Source organism: Lutjanus erythropterus, chromosome 17 (genome assembly GCF_056507025.1).
Source record: "Lutjanus erythropterus isolate fLutEry1 chromosome 17, fLutEry1.hap2, whole genome shotgun sequence".
Taxonomy (NCBI): domain Eukaryota; kingdom Metazoa; phylum Chordata; class Actinopteri; order Lutjaniformes; family Lutjanidae; genus Lutjanus; species Lutjanus erythropterus.
Window position 1 is genome coordinate 14,807,352 of NC_139333.1, and position 20,365 is coordinate 14,827,716.

At 39.9% G+C, this 20,365-nt stretch overlaps 1 protein-coding gene across 1 annotated transcript in view; it reads right to left on the minus strand.

The window, feature by feature from the left end:
- Positions 1–714: 714 nt before the first annotated feature.
- Positions 715–20,365, minus strand: part of LOC146311965 (double C2-like domain-containing protein alpha) — a 36,878-nt gene continuing 17,227 nt past the window's right edge. The window contains exons 7-11 of the mRNA XM_084740293.1: positions 17,049–17,108; positions 10,198–10,397; positions 6,059–6,140; positions 5,662–5,758; positions 715–2,720 (exon numbers count right to left, since the gene is read on the minus strand). Coding sequence (XP_084596419.1) covers positions 2,584–2,720; positions 5,662–5,758; positions 6,059–6,140; positions 10,198–10,397; positions 17,049–17,108 — 576 coding nt within the window. The 3' untranslated portion in view covers positions 715–2,583. The remainder of the gene's footprint in view (positions 2,721–5,661; positions 5,759–6,058; positions 6,141–10,197; positions 10,398–17,048; positions 17,109–20,365) is intronic.

Consider the following 20,365-nt stretch of genomic DNA (forward strand, 5'->3'; position numbering starts at 1 on the left):
CTGCACACTGATCCTTTAAAAACAAAAACAGTGAGCAAACAATCAAACAAACAAACAAAAAAACAACTATATAAAAGCTGCTCAAATTCAAGTTTAGTAAGAAAACATATCCAAGCACCAAATCTGCCTAATTGGAGTTTAAATTTTTACGTGTGGAATTTTGGTGTCTAAACTAAATAAACCAATGTGTGTTTTAACCTGATTTTATAACTTTTAGGTCAGCATTTCATTATTTTTTTTTGTATTTTGGACAACTGAATTTAGTATCTGACTTCCACATTAGTCCAGTTTGTGAAATTGCACCACTTAAAAGGAGAGAAATTCAAACCACATCAATTCAGATATTAAAATATTTAAATGCTAAAAGTTCAGTGGCGTTTCAGTGAGCATTGCTCTCTGTGAATAAAATTTAAATTGTTTTTTTTATAGTAGAGTATAGTAGAGCCAAGAATGGCTATTAATAGTGTCAGTACAATTGTTTGCTGGTGAAGAGCTTAGACTGAGAGTTCATTTTAATCTGACCAGTCGCAGGTCATTATCAATCATCATCATCAATCATAGTTCATAGTTCTTTCCACAACAGTATGAACCATTCAGGTGTTGATTTTCTTTTACCTGTCCTTCTGCCCCTCTGTGCTCCTCCGACACATCTGCTGGATGACTTTTGCTCACATTATTGTCAGAGAAGAGGCTGAAGTTGCAGATCCTGACTGCTAGGTGGCAGTATTGGCTTTATTGGTTTGCCACTGAGCTGAATGTAAACATTAGAGATTCAAAGAGGCCACTTTGGAACCACAGGGAGCAAACATAGTAACAGAAATTCAGGGATGCACACAATCAATCAATATGAATGTTTTATGAAAAAAAAAAGAAACAATCATGCACACTTTTAAGTTCCAAAAGACAAACATCCAAAGCAAGTGAAACACAATATATACTGTATATTTACATATGAACACCACTGGTATTTTCAACATGCCTCTTTTACCACAAGACCGAGCACAGATAAAACCTGCAGCTTGGTTAATGCTGTCCATAGTAAAGCAGCAGCCATGGAGACTTATCAGACAACACTTTGCTCTATAAACACCATTCATAATTTAGATATTCAACAAAGGTTGATGACGGTTTTATTTACTGTGTGACCATGCACAGCTCTCCACAACACAGTCTGCTCTGAAACTTTGCCATTAATTACATCTCTGTTCTCGTTCAGACAAATTAAGGATTGTGAAGCAAAATTGGGTTCATCAACGTGTCACCAACAAGAAACTGGCACAGTGATATTAGAGCTGACACATTAAACAACTGTGAACAACATAAAAAAACGGTTACCCTTGCATTAAATTTTAAAAAATCTCTTCAATTAATCAGAGCAACACGCCTCAGGAGAATTGGAAAAAACACAATGATGAATATTTCATCCCGCAGAAGACCTTGGTACATATTTGTCTTTTAGTTTGCTCCATCAACACCAAACATGCAAGTTAAGTGACACAAAACCATCAACATGGAAGAACCAATTATCTTATTAGGTCGTGTGTCTGCAGGCAATCCAATTGCAATCAGATCAATAGATACGAAACGTCTGACAGTTATAAGACCACTTGGCAATCTTCGGAAGCATTAGGCAAAACATTATTGCAAGGGAGAGGTATGTGTGGTCATGACGGAGGAGTTTAAATGTCAGCGGTTAATGAAAGTGACAGGCCACATTTTGCTGCAGTGTACATTGCTGCAATGTCATAACCATTTTCAGGCATTCAAAATTGGGCTGAATTTGAACAGATGAACTAATATGGTCCAAATTTTAAAGTCTATTTTTGGTCCAAATTTGGACCTGATCAGACAGACTAAACATGGCCCAAGTTTCACTGTCTACTTTTGGGCAAAATTTGGACCAAATCGGACTGACTAAACACTGCCAAAATTTTAATGCCTATAATCGGGTTGCATTTGGACCAAATCAGCATCTATTTTTGGGCTACATCTGGACCAAATTAACACATATTTTTAGGCTACATTTGGACCAAATCAGATGGACTAAACAATGCCCAAATTTTAAAGTCAATTTTTGTGCCAAAAAGTAGCCACAACGGGCTGACCAGATTTAGCTAAAAAGACAATACTGAAATGACGTCAGGTACCGGGTGGGGATGTAATGAGAGCAAGCAAACCTGACATGAGGGACAAACTGCAGAATAATTCAACTTTCCCTCTCATTATATTTTCATTTGCACGATTTCAATTTTTTGTTCTGCAGAGGAGCATTTAGATTGACATTAAACCCACAAAAGGGACGTGTATCCCCATGAATATGATTATGAAAATTCTCATACTGTCAGCTTTGTTGTGGGGAAGCTTTCCCACATTTGCATCAGGTCTATTTAGACCCGAGATTAGAGTATTGATCTCTGAATGTGACCCCTTTGGGTGTGTTGTCGTGAATTATGGTCTCATCTATGACACAAAGCAAGTAGGACATGAATCCTTCATAGTCATGCAGAAAATCCTCAGAGCATGCGATGAAACGTCTCTCATGCCAAGTCGTCGGGTCAGTCTCTCCAGTGGACGGGGATCAGTTCATTCCTGCAGTGTGGATCCAGGCAGCTCGTTAGTCAGCGTGTGCCAGCGCTCCACCTTCTTGCCCTTGTTCTTCAGACAGTCTATCCAGTGTTGCAGAGTGTCTCCCTGTGAGTGACACCCTAAGGACACCCCACCTAAACAGTGCAAAGAAAATAAAATAAAAATGACTTATTTAATTAAGACGGAGTGAGGACTAATGTAAAATGTCAGTTAAAGAAACATTATGTAACTCTTCTACAATAAAATATCAACTTTAAAACAATTTTGCCAACTGACTTGTAATAGAGTGAATGGTGCTTCTGCCATTCCCACTCTGTGTCCCGTATGCCTGTTCCTGCCCCATGCAACTTTGTTATCAACGTTTTACAGCGCCAAGTCACACAAAACCAACTATGTCACTTATTTTGTTGATCATACTGGACTGGATATTTTATGGAGAAAATGTTTTAGGGTTTTGTCTCTGATGCCCTCCAGCTGCTCTGCCTCAAGTCTGGGCACCACAACTGGGGTAAGATGAGTAACATAACCGGGCATGTACAGTATCATGGCAGAGCTGTAGCTGTACCCTCAACCTACATCTTTTTGTTGTATATATTTGGTGTATCCTCATTGTCTTATTCTGTTCTTTTGTTTTCTGCTGTACTGTTTTTTTTTAAGCAGTAATGGCATATTGTGTTGTCTTTTTCCCCTGTAATTACTTACAGGCATAAATCAATTTACTTTCTAATGAAATTGGGGACTGAGAGCCAAAGAGCTGAAAATGTTAATTTCCTTTTATAGCAAGAGCAAAAAAATCAATTTTAATAAATGTTCAGGTATTTAATAACAGTTTTTCACTTGAGTTTTGTGATTGTAACTGTGTCTAATGATACAAAAGCATGCTCTTTTGACCATCAGATAGAGCTGAGCAGTGTTGAATCAAGTGTTGAAATTTCTGTATTTCATTTAAAATCTACCTGAGTGATAGATAATAAGCAGCTTTATTGAAATGTAACAATAAAGGTGACTGAGTTGCTGTTTTTAAAAGGATATTAGGTTACTCTTCTCTTCATTGACTGACTGAATGGCTCCACAGCTTCATTTCAGTTGCCCAGTGGACACTTTCAAGTACTTTTATTCCTTAATGGATTTCAACTCTGATATTTTAATAATAATAATTAAAAAAAAACCTTACTCAAGTATGATGATTTTCTACAGCACCGCAATGAATTAACTTGAAAGAAAAAATCTGCTCTTTTTTTTCTAATATAAATTTTCATGGAAAACAATTCCTGCTCTGTAACTCGATACCTTCAGCCAGCCCTCCATGTCCAGGGCTGGCTCTCAGCCTCCACAGAGCCTGTCCCAAAGCACATAACCCTTCTCCAGCATGTGGGGTTCCAGGAAGGGCTCTCTGCCCTCTAGCCTTCACCCAAGGTCCCTAACACTGGCTCACCAACCCTCAGCCTTGAGCGAGCTTCCTGTGCCCTGATAGGACCTTCACCCAAGGCATCCCACCCACAAGCCAAACCTGCGGACCGACTCTTAATCGCCTCATCGTGGGCTACACTTTTAAAGCTGCGCTGTGCTTGCCTCCAGTGCTTGGGCCCACTGAAACATGCAGGGTTAAGAGCAAACCTGGGGCATGGAGAGCCTGTGGAGGCCTCCCCAAGGCCGGAGTGCCTGAGTTAGGGGCTCTGGATTAGGTTTATGGTGCTGGACCATGCTGGGGGGCAGGTTACAGAGAGGCTCCAGTGGGGCTGAGAGCCAAACCTGGACATGGAAAGCCAGCTGGAGGTATCTCATTAATTCAGAAAAACAGAGCAGGATTTTGTTCATGAAAACTTTTCTTGTAATTCTACTCTAATAATCTAATTAATTCAGAAAAAACAAGGTTAAAACTTTTTTTCTCAAGTGAATGTATTACACTTCCGGAAAATTCTATATTTTTCTACTTGTCAACAAATAACATGAAAAGACCGACATCAGCCATGAATTCATCCTATTGACAAGTATTGTCAGTGTAACCAAAGCCTGATATAACTTATTCCTGTGTGCCATCGAGCTCCATTGTTGTCTTAAAACAATTAAAAACACATCAGTGAGCTGCACTGTTGTACTGAGTGACATGTTACATCATTACCATGAATGTGGGTATTGTATTTGTTTTGATTTGATCCCACAAACATCCTCTTGGCGCTAGAAATACTCATTAGAGCAGCAAATGTGTACAACTCTTGGCTCATTTTGCTGTTATATGCCACTTTTTGTTTTACCCTGCCAATGTTTGGTTTCCTTTTTTTTAAGCACAGCATGACTCCTGGCAGTTATCTTTTCACATTTTTGTGACCTGTTTTTAAAGGTCTTCGTGTTCAGTACAATTTGTTGGAAATAAAAGATACAGAAAAACACCAGACTTGACATTTACCTACTGTAAGGAACAGAAATCTGGACTTTTAAAGGACCAGTCTGTAGGATTTAGTGGTATTTTGTGGTGAGCCTGCAGATTGCAACTATATGGCCTCACCCTCCCCTTCCAAACTTGCAGGAGGACCTATGGTGACCATGAAACTCACAAAAAATGCAAACAAGTCCCTGTCTAGCAACATAAACGGCTCCCTCTAAGATAATGAAAACAAAACAATTCTTATTTTCACACTAATTTTGCACAAATGAAAACATTCTTAAGAATATTCAATTCTATTTCTGCCATATTCTGCCAATAAATCCCCTTAAATCTTAAACATAGACCTTTAAAGTATGCCTGAAAATATATAACCAAAAAAAAAACTACTCAAATAGAGGCACAGGAGTAGATGTACTTGATCCCACTCTCAGAGCAAGTATAGTAAAAAGCTAATTTTCAGCCAAAATGTCACTGACACCCTTTTGGCAACCAGACCCTGCAAATTACACTCAGTTCTGCTCTCGGATCATAGCAGATAATAGAGAACATCTTAAAATATCTTTGGCACCATCTGCCATGGGTACAACATTATTAGACTGCTAATAAAGTAGCCGGCCAGCTAATCAGTAATCCCAAAAAGCACCAACAGGAAATGATTAGCTGCCAGAGTGTTTGTGCTGTCAGCTCACCGATGAAGTCGTTGGACTTTCCCAGGTCGTAGTCCCACACCGTGACCTCCAGCGTCTTGGTGGCTAACTCCGAGAAGGTGATTTCATAGAAGAACTCCTGGGTGAAAGCAAAGAGGGAGAGGGGTGAGTAGATGAGAGCAAAGGTCGAAAGATCACACCTAACACACATGTTCCTCCTCCTCTGTATGCCTTTAAAATACTCACTAATGAGGCAGCAGATAATAATATGCAAACAGTAATTGGCTGTGTTAGAAAAAGGTTGCAGAAGTTTCACATGCAGTGTCTCTGAAGACTGTAGTTATACGTCTAAATGAGCTGTCTCTTTACATTCAGCCATTGTGAATGTGCCTCTTACTCTCACAGTTATGCACACACATACACAAACATGGACATCTACCTCATTAAACTCCGGGTTGAGAGTCTTTTTTATGACCGCTGTTTTGTGCTTGGATTTCTTATGAACATCTGGCTTGAGGTACCTAAAACAGAGGAGTGTGATATGGTCACATTATCACTCACGGGTCATGGTTCTGCAGAAAGGAATATTGTAGTAAAGTAGTAGTGGTACAAGAACTTCAAATGCCAGTGATGACTACAGATAAGTCTGAGTGAGTTCATGCATACAGAAAATCATTATATTCCCACAGGAATTCTAAGTGTATCATTCTCTTCCATCATGTCGCTCTTACTTCATTCTTAGTGACTTGTTCATTGATAGATGATTCAGAAAAAGTATTTACTAAAGAGAATGGTTCATCAATTCAGGAGATTCACTCATTTGCCATCTTGCCAAGAGTCATATTTATACAGTAAGCGTTTTCCCCAAGACTGTGCAGCCGCCACACTGTGGCATGATTGGTTAGTCCCGCTGTGCTGTGATTGGCTAATACTTGTTGCCTGATGATAGCTGTGAGCGCAAATCCTGCCTGATGTGTTTGCCAGATGTAGAATAATTTTTGTATTTGTACCATAATTTTATAATAATAATCCAATTCCAAAAAAGGCTGAATGTATGATAATTTTGCCATTTCAATAAACCCACAATATGAGAGCAATCAATCACATTAGCATCACTGATCACACCAGTCTATCAGCACCACAGTGATCAAACAGCTGGTAAATCAGTGCCACACTGAGTAGATCTCTAGTGTCTGTGAAGTTTCCCTTCCTCTCTCTCTAGTCCTCCATATTTCAAGTTGCCACTAATGATTACAAAGTAGTGAGTCAGCGGGAGATTGTTAAACTGTTTCACAGCAACACACCCTGCTAGGCAATATCTGCAGTAGCATCAGCTTTCACATGGATGCACATCAATAAGACCAGGCATAGTTAAGACTAGGCTTAAGTCTGCTTGATGAAACTGATTGAAGTCCAATCAGTTAGAAGAAGGTGTAGTAAAGACCAGTTGGTGCAACCCACTCCAGGGCTTTTATTTTGACAGGTAAGAACAGAGGGAATGATTGTGTAATGGGCTGCGATTGACTCTGTGCGAAATGATTAACAGTTTCTGTCTCATTCAGATGATGGAGCTGCTATTCAGTGTAGTGTTCTAGCTCCTTCCCAGGTTATTCCATCCAGTCCCACCCAAACTATGCTCTGGTTGATTTTTGGATATCAGAACCACTTGGTTAGGTTCAGGAGAAGATCATGGTTTGGGATAAAATAGACTTTTTCATGTTACCAATGGATGTATTAAGGAGTACTGGATAAAGTGACAGAGGCAGATCCATTCATTCCTACGAGAGCTGCTAAATGGCACATGAACTTGACTTCCACGCTTGATCTTTCACATATGCTTCAGCGTAGCGCGGCCCAGAGAGCAAGGACAGTAGAGACTTCCTTCAGACGAGCGATTAACTTCTGTCTTTTGTTTAATAACTTAATTGTGCAGGTCTGCTAGACTTTCCAAATGTTATCAGACCGAATGAACTGAATTCTGAATTGAAACAAGTCGTTTTGCGGGGGTTGTGAAATTTATCAATTGTTTTACAGCTGCTTCTTTCACAATGTGTGCTCATAGGAATAAAGTGTTTTGTGCTGCAGCGTGTTACTTGATGTTGTCATTACAGCATTTGGCCACTATGTAAAACTCTTCCTGTGGGCTTGACTGTAACCACGAAGGGCTTTCTGACAATCATGAGGGAACAAGTATTAGCCAGTCACAGCACAGTAGGGCAGGACTACCTGGAACACATTATATAGAAAAAAAACACGTATGGAGGCTACAGCCAGCAGCCTGTTAACATTAAGACTGGAAACGGGGATGCAACTAGCCTGGCTCTGTCAACAGATACCAAAACCTACTGCCTGAAACCCCATCCACATGTTAATGGGCAACACACTGAACCCCCAAGTGCTCTTGATCTGTGTGTGAGTGTGTGTGTGAATTATCCATGAATGTGCATGTGAATGGGGTGAATGAGTTCAAAGAGCTTTGAGTAATTGGAAGACTAGACAAGCCCTACATAAACACAGCCAATTTACCCTTGGACAAAACCAAGCTAGCTGTTTCCCCTTCAATTCAATCTTTATGCTAAGTTAAGCTAACAGCTGTAGCTTCATATTTACAGCACAGATACAACAGTGGCATCCATCTTTTCATCTTAGTCTGCAGGAAAGTGAATAAACACGTTTCCCAAAATGTCAAACTGTTCCCTCAAAGCTTTAATTTATTATCTGTGAAACCATCCATGTGTGAGTGTGAGGACTGATCAGTAATTCCGCCACCAGCACAGCACAGATTGAAAAAGCTCAGCATCCCTTTTCGCGGGGTGTCATTAAATTCTCAGGATATTTTTAAGCCAGCTGGAAGGAGCGTGGCAAAATCTCTATTCACATTTGCTTTCCACCCACCACCCACAGCTCGGAGAGCGTATGTTCCCACACGCTCTCAGACACAACAAAGCATCTGGGAAAAAGCTCCCGCCAAAGGGCAAAGATGCGAGCACGCATCCGAAATGAAACAAGGTGTGTGATGTATTACTGTGGATGTGTGAGGGATGTATGCGTAGGTTCAGGAGAGAGATAACTGGAGTTTAAGGCATGATGGGAAAAAGAGAAGGGAGACTGGTGTGTGAATGCGTGTGTGTGATGGGAGGCTGTTTGGTGTTTTACTTATTCCACAAACAGCCTCAAAGAAAGTGTTCAGGAGAGCACTGAGAAAGAAGAGGGGGGGTTTTACAGCTCATTTGTCCAGTTTCTGTCATGGTGCATCATTCAACACAGGGACCTTCCTGCCCTCGCTGGCACACACACAGCCACACACAGTGACACACACAGTATTGCTTTTCTTTCATCAGTGAGTAATGAAACTCCAAGGGACCTCTATGACACCAACAATAGCACCCAACTCCGTCTCCTCCATGATACACTGTGCCCATAACATTAGATCATGTCACTGCCTTTCAGTCCAGTTTGAAGGCTGTCAATACACACACGCTCTTCACATTATCTTGACGGATGAGTGATATATTTCTCAATGGCTTCCACTTGTGTGAAAGCTGCCCTCATTTGTCACCATTACCTTAAGCAGGGTTAACTCGAGCCATCTATCACTCATGAGAGGCGACAAAAGGTGATTCATGGGGTCAATATAAGCCAATGGCCATTTAAGACCAAACATTAAGGTGGAGGGGGAGATGGATAGGTCATGTGGAAACGAGGGCCGTGAAATGTCAATCTCTCAGTCCAAGTTGTGTATTAATTATTAAGGGATAGTTCAGATTATTTGAAGTGAGGTTTCATGAGGTACTTATTCATAGTCTGTGTATTAGCTACAATAGACCCCCACCTAAAAAAAGGTCCACCAGCAAAAAACAATATCATTTTAAGTGTATGCTATATTTAGAATATCTCCACTGTTTTGTTTTCCCATCAGACAGCCTTTTCTGACGGGAAACTGCTCTGCCCAAGCCAACCAAACTCCATTTTGGTAATTATATCTGACAGAACAGGGGAGTTCCTGGTCCACCGCTGCCTCGATCTGTTAGATTTTTTTGCGTTAGTGTGTGACTTTGGGGTTTTACAAGGTTAGTTCAGATTCACTGAAGTCAAACAATAACACAAACTAACCGATGGAGGCAGCGGTAGCGGTAGGGTAAAACGATTGATTCTGCATATGGAAATTGGTTGATTTGGAAAGAGATGTATTTTGGCTCCTATAACACGGGTTTCCTGTCAAAAAAGGCTCTCTAATGGCAAAGTAAAGTGGTGAAATATTCTAAATATAGAGTACAATTAAAGTTTAAAGATGGACCTTTTTAAGGTGGCTAAAACCTTCTGTATCTGACCCTGTTCACAGCAGTACACTGCTTAATTGCTAGTACTCCTCTCTGTTTCTTCTAATTGGTGGTGTAGTGATCACAATCTACTGTAGGTAATATAATGATAATTGACAAGTACCTCATACAACTCAATATTAAATAATCACTTTAAATGGGTCCAGTGATGTGGCAAAAATAATTAGACAGAAGCGTTACTCCATTTTATTTAATCAAATACCATGGCGTTCGGTGAGTTCTTTAATTAGGTCCTTACGTTTTAACGTAGGGGTCTGAGTAGCCGTTGACGTCCATGGCTGCCAGGTGGGCACAGCGTTTGACACCCACACAAAGCCCGCCACGAGCCCTCTCCTTGGCCTCGCCCTTCACGTCGCCATCATTGGCCGGGGGGAGGTACTGCAGGCAGAGAAGCAGACGGCCTCTCTCCTCTAGACTTCTCTGCTGCTCAGTCTCCCACTGAGAGAAAAATGAGATATGAGAGATAGAAAAAGAAAAAGGAATCAGGAAAAAAGGTGTGAGCTGAATCTGTAGATAAGTGATTAAAGGTTCAGGGTTAAAAGGAGGCCTTTATATATTGAAGATGATACATCAGAGGCTGCGACCTGCTGATGAAACAGGCAGCAATATTCAAGCTCCTGTAATCAATATTTTTTATATTAGCAGTGGATTAAATGATTGTGTGTAATGTAAAGAGGTGGCTCAGAGGGATGAATTACAAAATTCTGCTGGTTGCCTTATCTCTACAGAGCTTTTTGGTGACTTCCAGCTCATTGTTTTGTGTTTATGGCCCTCAACTTCACTGTTTTGGTTCACTCTCACCACTCTCAGCGGTGTCATTTCCAGACTCAGCAGGCACTTGTTTTCGATGGAAAAGTTCTGATAAACCCAATGTACACTTCTTACTCCAGATATTTCTCTCAGGAGTTGGTCAAGAGCAAAACAGAGCCAAAAGGTGAATGAATGTTGGACTTGTAGATTCAAACACAACTTTCAGTGAATGCTAATGTTGCTCTGTGTCTGTTCGATGCATAAATAAGCCTGAGCTGCTCGCTGTCATGCTCATCATATCAACTTAATAAGGTGATTATATGTCAATGTTGTGTTTACTGAGGGCAAAAAATCAATTGATGCAGGGTTAAAGCTAATAAAGAGCAGATCCTCTTACAGCAGCACAGTAGAAATCAAAGCAAGCACATAAATTATGCGTAACAGCAGCCACTATTATTACAAGTGACAGGATGAATGTTAAAACAAAGAGTATTACTAACAGACAGTGTAGTGCCTGAATGTACTATAAGATCACATTCATTGAACATGCTCATGTTTTTGGTGAACAGTGAACTGAACATGTCCATTTGCAACAAATGAACGTGACTGTAACTGTCACGACAATTAATAACACTCATGCGATGTGTTTTAAGGCACCCGGCATGGCCAGAGCAACTGGCAATTAAGACGTAGCTACCAGTACTGCTGAAGCCACTTCTTATGAATATTTTTAGGAGTTTTGTGAAATCAGTTCAGATTCCAACGAAAAAAAAAAGTCTCACATTTGTTGTCCCAGTGTCAGCAACAAATTTGAAACAACACATCAAGTTGAAGCTTCTGATCAGTCTTGGGAAATACCTGCGACCACAAGAAATCTCTGACAATCAAAACTGTGAACTATGAATGTGAAGTGGTTCATTTTAATCTGAGCGAAGGTAGCTTTTGTGAACTTGCACAACACTGATTGTAGAGTTCAGTACGAGCCTAAAACACAACTCCAGCCGACACCCGCCATGTCTTCACGACTCAGCCAGACTGAGCCCAACTCTTTCTACCAAATCTGAGACTCAAGGTTATGTTTTCTCTTTATTCCATTTGTTTCTGACTGAAAGCTTATTGCTCATGCAGTGCACTGGCTACACTCTTTTCTTCTGCGGACTTGATATATCTGCTTGCAGCACCTAACACCCAATATTACTGGCAAAGTCAGAAAGAGACTGCACATGTAGAAATTATTAAAGACCCCCTCCAGACATGTATTAATGTTTGTCCTGCAAAAACGCTGAATTATAAAGAAATTTAAATTAAAATTAAAATCCTTAAAAAGACATCTTTTTCTTCTACCTCATTAAAAATGCCAGAATCTATGAATACGTAAAATTCATTTCTTTCTCAAGTTTTCCCTCTGGAAACAAGATGTCTCCTATTTCACTGTAGAGTCCATTCTCAGATATTTGCAGTGAGATCTTCAAGTTTCTATATCACACTCGTATTAACTGCAAGTTGGACCAGGATTGACTTCCAAACTCGTTGTGATGTCACAAATCATGCTCATAGGCACGCCCCTTAAAATTAGATTTTTCAATGAGCCTAGTATTCTAGTATTGTCATTATCTTTCTTATTATACTGTACTGTTTTATTGCAATGTCTAGTTTATCTCCTCATTTACTATTCTTTATTTTCCTATCCTTTTATATTTCTGCTGCTGTGAGACTGAAATTGCCCAAACCCCTATCCTAAACCCGAGACTCTGTCTGGACACCTTTGCTCTAGTGAGATAGTGTAACTGTAAACAGTAATACAAGTAAGGCTGTAGCTGGAAAACCCCTGAGTGCACTAAACCGAGCAAAGGTGAGTTTTATTGTTTATGAATGCAACCTTTTATTTGTCAGGGGACAGATATGTATTTCCCTCTTTCAGCAGTTACACGGTCTTGCTTTAAATTGTACTTTGTGTCCTTTGCTGTGATGTAGCTCATCTCTCTTCTTCCTCTCATAAGCAGACACACCTAAAGAGCTCAGTGACTTTCATCTAACATTCGATCTCATCTGCCGCAGCTCAGAGACAAACCAAACCATCACCGACATGGTAATAAACAGGAGTGCAGTGGGTCCGATGGCAAAGACCTGTCTTGGACAGACCTTAAAGTCATATTAATGCACTTTGTCGCTCGTGGCTCGAGTATTTTTCATGGACAACATCAAACTGTTACCCAAGTATTTGACAACTAGCGGAAAAACAGAGTAGATTAAAAGTGACAGATGAAAGAAAGCGAGGAAGCAGAGGCAGAGGGTGAAGTCGGGGAAGACGATGTTCTCACAGGACCGTGACTCACCCCTATGGCCAACAGCACCAATACATGTATGTTATTTATAGGAAAAACGCGCGTTTGTTTTTTCAGGACTTTAATCGCTGTAGGTGCATCTTTTTGTGTTATGTTTTATGTCTGAGCACAGAAAATGGAAAAGGTTTTATTGCCTCTGATGTAATTTTAATGTGAAAGGGGTTCCATCACTCCTTGACAGTATTTCTCACTAAATGTCTCTCCTCTCCTTTATATCTCTCCATCTCTCATTAAGTCTTATCTTCAGGCGTGTGGTGGGTACAGCCAGGACGATCAATATGCCACACGCCCTACACTCCTCCATGCTCCTCCCTCCCTTTTCTCTAATTGTCTCAACAGCTTGCCCCTTTTCTTTTCCCTAATTCTCTCTTTCCTTACTTCTCCTCCTCTCCTTGTCTGCGTTTTTCTTTGGGAATCATCATTACTGTCAACACACAGTCCGCCATCTGCTGTGACTAAGTAGGAGACTTTAAAACTCGCAATTAGTGAGGATAATTTGCACCAGGTATCTGGTAATGAAACAGCTCAGACCTTCACAGATCGATAGAGAGCAACTCATTAGGGAGGTGGAAATAAACAGGCATCAGTGTGGAGCCAGGCAGACACACACGGTGACAGACGGATCGGAAGGAGATAAATTTGTGGGTGGGTTAGCAAGGCAAGAGAACTGGCAGCATGATCAGAAGACACAACCTTAACTGTGGTGAGAAATACGGAGGCTGTTGTTTTGCTTCAGTTATCTTTGTGGAGGATTACACCGGCCTTCTGATTCGACCCCTTCGTTAATTTACTCAATACATCTTTTTTATTTAACTTGATATAATGAGTTGAATGGATGTATTATACAGAGTTCAAAATGTGTGCATTGTTTCAGAGTTAAAATTTTCCTGAGACCACCTTTTTTAAGAGAAGTTATGGCTGCCTGTTTAGACAACAATGAAAGCACTGAAAACAGTTTCATAATGTCTTTGTGCCGATGTTGGAACAAAGTAGCTCCAACAGAAGCGGCTCCAGCTCTAAGTTCTTTGTGTGTAATGAAGAACTGACTCTTCAAACTGAAAAAATGTCAAAGGAAATCACATTTGTTTGCAAAGTTTATCAGTGTGACTGAGATCTTCAGCTTACTGAACATGTTTTCTCAAGTATAACTGAATTAATAAGAAGTTTATTTGACTACACTACCGCAAAATTACCACAACTTGTCTTTTTAAAGTTTAAGGCTGGACACTAACTTCTTTTTTTTAAACAGTGAATATGATAAGAGATAATTGGCCCAGAAACTGAAACATTGAGGACTTTGACACTTTGATGAAAAAATGAATTATTTATTTATCTATTTGTTTTTCTGGATTTCCATGAAATACCATGCCATAGTTATATTCCTACACAGACAAATGCAGTGCATGGTTTTGTGTATTACTCTACACGTGACCCAGCAATTCAGCCTACAGTAACCAACTTGACCATAAAGGTTAACTTGTAAATTAAGCCCTACCTTTAGTCTAACCTGGAATATGTTAATTTCTGTATTCATCAGTATTTAAGCCAATCAAATTTCATTTGAAAGTTTTGGGGCGTAGCATATCATTATCCTTATCTTGGGTTCTCTTGGGTATACTGTACATTTTTTTTCTTCACACTATTTGTTTTTGTATCTCATTCCATGTCATTATATGACTGTATACAGAATGCATACATGATTACCTTAGTGAATACATGTAGATGTGTACACAACATTTCAATTACTTGATTTTCATATGTAACATCTCCATTCACAGACCATATAACAACACAATACATTTGGGGCTGCTGCAGCCTCGAGTGTAGGCCTATTGAATAAATATAATCATCACTAAACCAATGACTGACAAAAAAGGGGTAAAAAAAAAGACATACATATAACACAGACGGTTAATGCCCAACAGAGTAATAAAATGAGTCATGAGGCAGCAGCATTACATAAAAACATAAATATGAACAGTATATATGAGAGCATAGAGACGATTAATCCACTCTGACAATCAACCATTTACTCTACAGGGCCCAGTGTCAGATATTCTCTTGCTCAATGTTTGCAAACTTTAAATACGTACGGCTGTAATACTGACGTTATTGAATCAGTTCACAAACTTTATGACTCATCTCTGTTTGTAACTGTTATGCTAATTTTTAGTTTCGTCCCATAATTGTTGTCACAGAAGCTGCCATTAAGCACAAGTTACACAGTCTTACTTCAATGTAAACTGTGCAGTTCTATCTATCTATCTATCTATCTATCTATCTATCTATCTATCTATCTATCTATCTATCTATCTATCTATCTATTGTCGTGTCTTTTCCCTTTTTCAAGTTTTCATTAATTGCCACATAGAAAAATCAAACTCAATTATCCAGTTTGCCCACAGATTGATTTGAAATACTGCAGTTAATTACCTCATAACAATAAATTAAAGTTGGCTTAATGGATTTACATGACTCAAGCCTGTCTGCTAATTGATTTTTTAATGTCTTAGGGAAATGAATGGATACTAATAGAAGTCTAGAACAGGGGAAAGCATGCTGTACCCTCAACTGGTTTCAATAGTTTGCTGTCCTGTTAAATATACACAATTTGTGTTAATGGCACTTATCTTAACCTAAAGCAAATCTTAGTGAAATTAAAGATATAACTCAAACAACAATTAATACGTCGACTACTTTCTGATTATTTGATTATTTAATTTATAAAATGTCAGAAAATTGTGAAAAGTAATATGAGTCCACAAACAAAACAGAGAAAAGCAGCAAGCGCTCTCTCACAGTGAATGTTTGGCATGTCTGTTTGACAAATTTAAATGATTAATCAGTCATCGAAATTGCTGTCGTTAATCTTAATGATTAATTGACTGTTTGTTTCAATACCTGTTAGATAAAAACAGTAAAACCTGTTTCTCTTGTGAATCTTAAATGCATAGTTGGGATTATTTGAAGTGGGGTTATATGAGGTACTTATCCATAGTCAGAGTATTACCTACAGTAGATGACAGTTGGTGCGGCCCCTGTTTGGATGACATGGACAGGATCAGCAACAAAAGGTATTAAAAAAATTTCACTATCTCTTTAAACGTACACTATAGCTCTTTGCTTAGCTGTCACATGGCTTCTTCTTTTTTTTTTAAATAGGGAATTGCCATTATTGAAGTCAAATATGGCTGGTTCCAAACCAACCAAAGTCCATAGTCAAAATCAGTAATTTTACTTCACAGAACATGGGGGTTCGGGGTGCACTGCTGCCTTGGTTTGTTGGTTTGTATTACTGTTTGACTTTGGTGAATCCACACTAAACCATCCATAGTCACACAGTAACACAAACAAACTAACAGACTCAGCAGCAGCAGACCAGCAGCTCCCATGTTCCACAAGGTAGGCTTACTTTTGCCAATGGAGTTTGGGACAGTGATATTCGGCTTATATAATGGCAGTTTCCCATCAGAAAAGGCTGTCTGTCATCAAAGTACAGCAGTGAAAATATTCCACTTAAACTGATACTGATTCTTTTAGCTCGACCTTTTTAAGCGGCTGAAATATGTTTTGTTGCTGGCCCTGTCCACAGCACTACATTGCTGAACTTCTGTGCTGGTGCTCCTCTCTGCCTCATCAAATTAAGGGCGTGCTGACCGCCATCTACTGTAACTAACACACTGGCTATGAACAAGTACCTCATACAGGTCCATGTCAAATAATCTCAACTATACCTTTAAAGGAAGAATGATGATGACTGATAATTTGCTTCCACAAAAATATACAGGCCATAGCATGAAAACTTAGAGCAAACTTGGAATAATAACGGTTTACTCTCATGCTTTTAGGCTATTATTTTGGAGCCATGCCGTCTCGTATTGGTTAAGGGGAACAAAACTCAGGCTGGATGAAAGATGAACTGTAAGGGCAGACAGACAGACAGACAGACGGAAGGAGGGTCAGGTTGACCAAAACAGAGGAGTCATGCTGTCACCTCTCTCAGGTAGCAGGAGATTCCTCTCAGGGCTGTGCTCATCGCAGTCGGTGAAGGCAGCTGGAGGCAAAAAGAGAAAAAAAAAAGTAAGGGGATATGACTGACAGAAAAGCTGTACAAGCAGGTTAGAGAAGCACAGGATGAAGAGAAAGGAAGGGATGCATCGAGTCGAGGGTGAAACCACTTTGAAAATGACAGGCCTGACACAGCGTCTGGTGCGCAGGATGACAGAGGGGCTTTAGCGTTTGATCGCAGAGTGGTCACCGGCCTCAGAGGGCCAATCTAATACCAACAGCCCTTTCCAACTCGTGAAGAACAAAAACCCAGCACCCTCCCGCCTCTTTTCACACACAAGCCCCCCCCCCGCTGTCCTCCACTTTTATTTTTTAATCCATTTGTTCCTCATCTCTCTCACACAGTCTCACTGTTTATTGACGTCCCCCTCCTCTCCTCTCCCTTTATTCTCCCAATCTCTATGTACCCTTTTCCCACGTGTGACCCAGCTGACATTTAGCCTGCACAAAAAGCTATTTGTGAGCTATAAGAATAGAAATGGTGGTCTGTCCTCTGTTTACCTAATACTTCTTCTCAGGAAAGAATCATGAGGCTAATCTGGACACCACAGTCTTTTTAGGTAGTTCAGGTTTAGGGCTGATAGCTGCTTTTAGTTCAATTTAAGGAAAATCTACTGTGCTTTAAAGGGGTTGTTTGAATTAGATTAGATGGTGGTTAGCATGCCCCCATTTTAGAGAGGAAGCAGCAGTAACAGTGTAGCAAGCAAAGTAATGTAGTTTTGCAGACAGGGTCGGCAACAAAACTTAGTTACCTAAAAAAATCGATATCAATTTAAGTGTGCAGTATATTTAGTACAGTTAACTGCTTTACTTTACTTTCAGACAGTCATCTGATAGATACGACAACAAGATAAAGCAGTGAAAATATTCTAAATATAGCATACACTTAAACTGATATTTGTTTTTTGTTTTTTAGGTGAGTAAAGTATGTTTTGCTGCTTCTTCAAAATAGTTGTGTGCCACCCGCTCCTACTGTAGGTAATACACCGACTCTGGAGAAGTACCTCATACAACCCCACTATAAAAAAACACAACTTATCCCTTTAAATTCTAGTTTGCGGAAGGCCCTTCCCTGTTTCAACTTGGTGAGGTGCAGCACATGTTTTTCTAGTCTGGTGACTGTTCACTTGACTGGCCTGCATAGAGCCATGACCTCAACCCATCCAGCACCTTTTGGATGAACCTCAATGGCAGAGAGTCTGGCCTTATCACTCAACAGCAGTGGCCAACTTCACTAAGCCTGTGGCTGAATGTGACTAAATCCCTGCAGCAAGGTTTTAAAATCTGGTGCAAAGTTTTTTTCTAGGCGAGGGAAGGCTTGTATACCAGCAGATTATTGCCCACAGTTTGAAGGGTTTTTTTAATGGCATGTTCAGCAGCCACGTCTGAGCCACGTTACGCCCGAGTGTCTGCACACTTCATGTGGGTGTCCGCATATGTTTGCTCACGTGATGTAACCACAGACTGTGTAATTAATAGTGGACGGGCCTGAAAAGTGAAGCCAGTATGGAAGTGCCTTAAACCTGCCTTCTTTCTGATGACCAGCAGGGCACGACACCTTTGGATGCAAAAAGAAATAAATTGTGCTTAACCTTCTCAGTTGATTTATTACCTCACTAAACAGTTTCTTAATGACTTTATGGTCTCAATTGTTAGTCTCAAGTCTTTTTCAATACAGCATGATGATATAGCATTTTGTAAATTATGGTCCCATTTAGAGTAAAATAGACAATAAAGCGAGGTATGCTTTAGGGCGACTTTAGGCTACGTTGTGATTGACATATGGCCACTCCAGAGAAAGGCTGCAGAGAATCTGGACCAAAATCCGTCTACAGTTTTTTCTAAATTGTTTTGGCTTGTTTTTCAAAACAGTCTCAACGTTCTCTAAACTGCAAGTGCAAACGGTTTCATGGAACATCAAAACTCTATTGCATGTTTGCAAAAGGTAGATATTTTCCCATCTCCCCTCTCATTCAACCTTCAGACCCAAGTTTTTGTATCAGTAAATATTCCAAATGTCACAAAAATGAAAAGTTGTTTTGTCACAGTGTGAGCCGTACTGGTCAAAATGTTTAGATCTTTTTTCACCATAATAATCAGTACTGCAAATGTTTCTTAGATACAAATCTCTGTTTGATTTTACTTTTTTGTTGCTTACTTAGAGTCTGAGTCTAAAAAAATTGATACACAACAGGATTCAGCTAATACAGAATGTATATTTTGTTAAGCTGTTGTGTACCACACTGAGTCAAATTTCATTGAAGTCAAATATGGCTGTGACTCTATAAAGGGTTTTGTGCTGTTTGAACTATTCCTTTAACATGTCTTGTTGCATTTGCTTTTATTAACATTCATTTGAAGTGTGTTGTCCTAAATTAGCTTTTATCTTCAGTTTTATTGTCATCTTTAACAATAAAATCTAATGTTTGACTATAAAATGCCACAGTATATTACTTTCTCACTACCCTAATAAACACATTTGAGGGATTCTTCTTCTTTAAATGTTTATGATTATCTGTTTATGTTGCCAGAAAATCTATTCTTATTAGTTTACTCTTTTTTTCATCAGCTTTTGTGAAGCACTTGTTCAGCTGTTTTGCTAACAATGCTACCGTGTCCCTCGTGAAATGTTGTAAGACAAACAGCTTGGTTTACACAAAAGAAACAATAATTGAATCGCAGAGGAGTAAGCAGGTCCTGCCTTCATTGCTTATCAATGACCAGATAGTGGAGAGGGTGGACACTTTTAAATTCCTAAAGGAGTTAAAGTATCTCTAGGTCTTGTACAAGAGTGATGATAAAATGGAGTGTGAGACCGACCGATTTGTGCAGCTTTAGCAGTAATGCAGCTGTTGTATCGGAAACTTGTGGTGAAGAGGGAACTTTCGATTGCCGGTCGATCTATGTTCCATCTCATCTATGGCCATGAGCTTTGGGTAGTGACTGAAACAATTAGGCTGCAAGCAGCTGAAATAAGTTTCCTCCGTACAGCGTCTAGGCTCAGCCTTAGAGATAGGGTGAGGGGCTCGGACATCCAGAGGGAGCACGGAGTAAAACTGCTCCTTTAGATTGAAAGGAGCCAGCTGAGGTGGTTCAGGCATCTGATTGCCTCCTGGATGCCTCCCTTTAGAGGTTTTCCAGGCACGTCCATCTGGAGGGGAGATGCCTCAGAGCTGGAAGGCATTGCTGAAGAGAGCAATGTCTGGAATACCCTGCTTAGCCTGTTGACATTGTGACCCGACA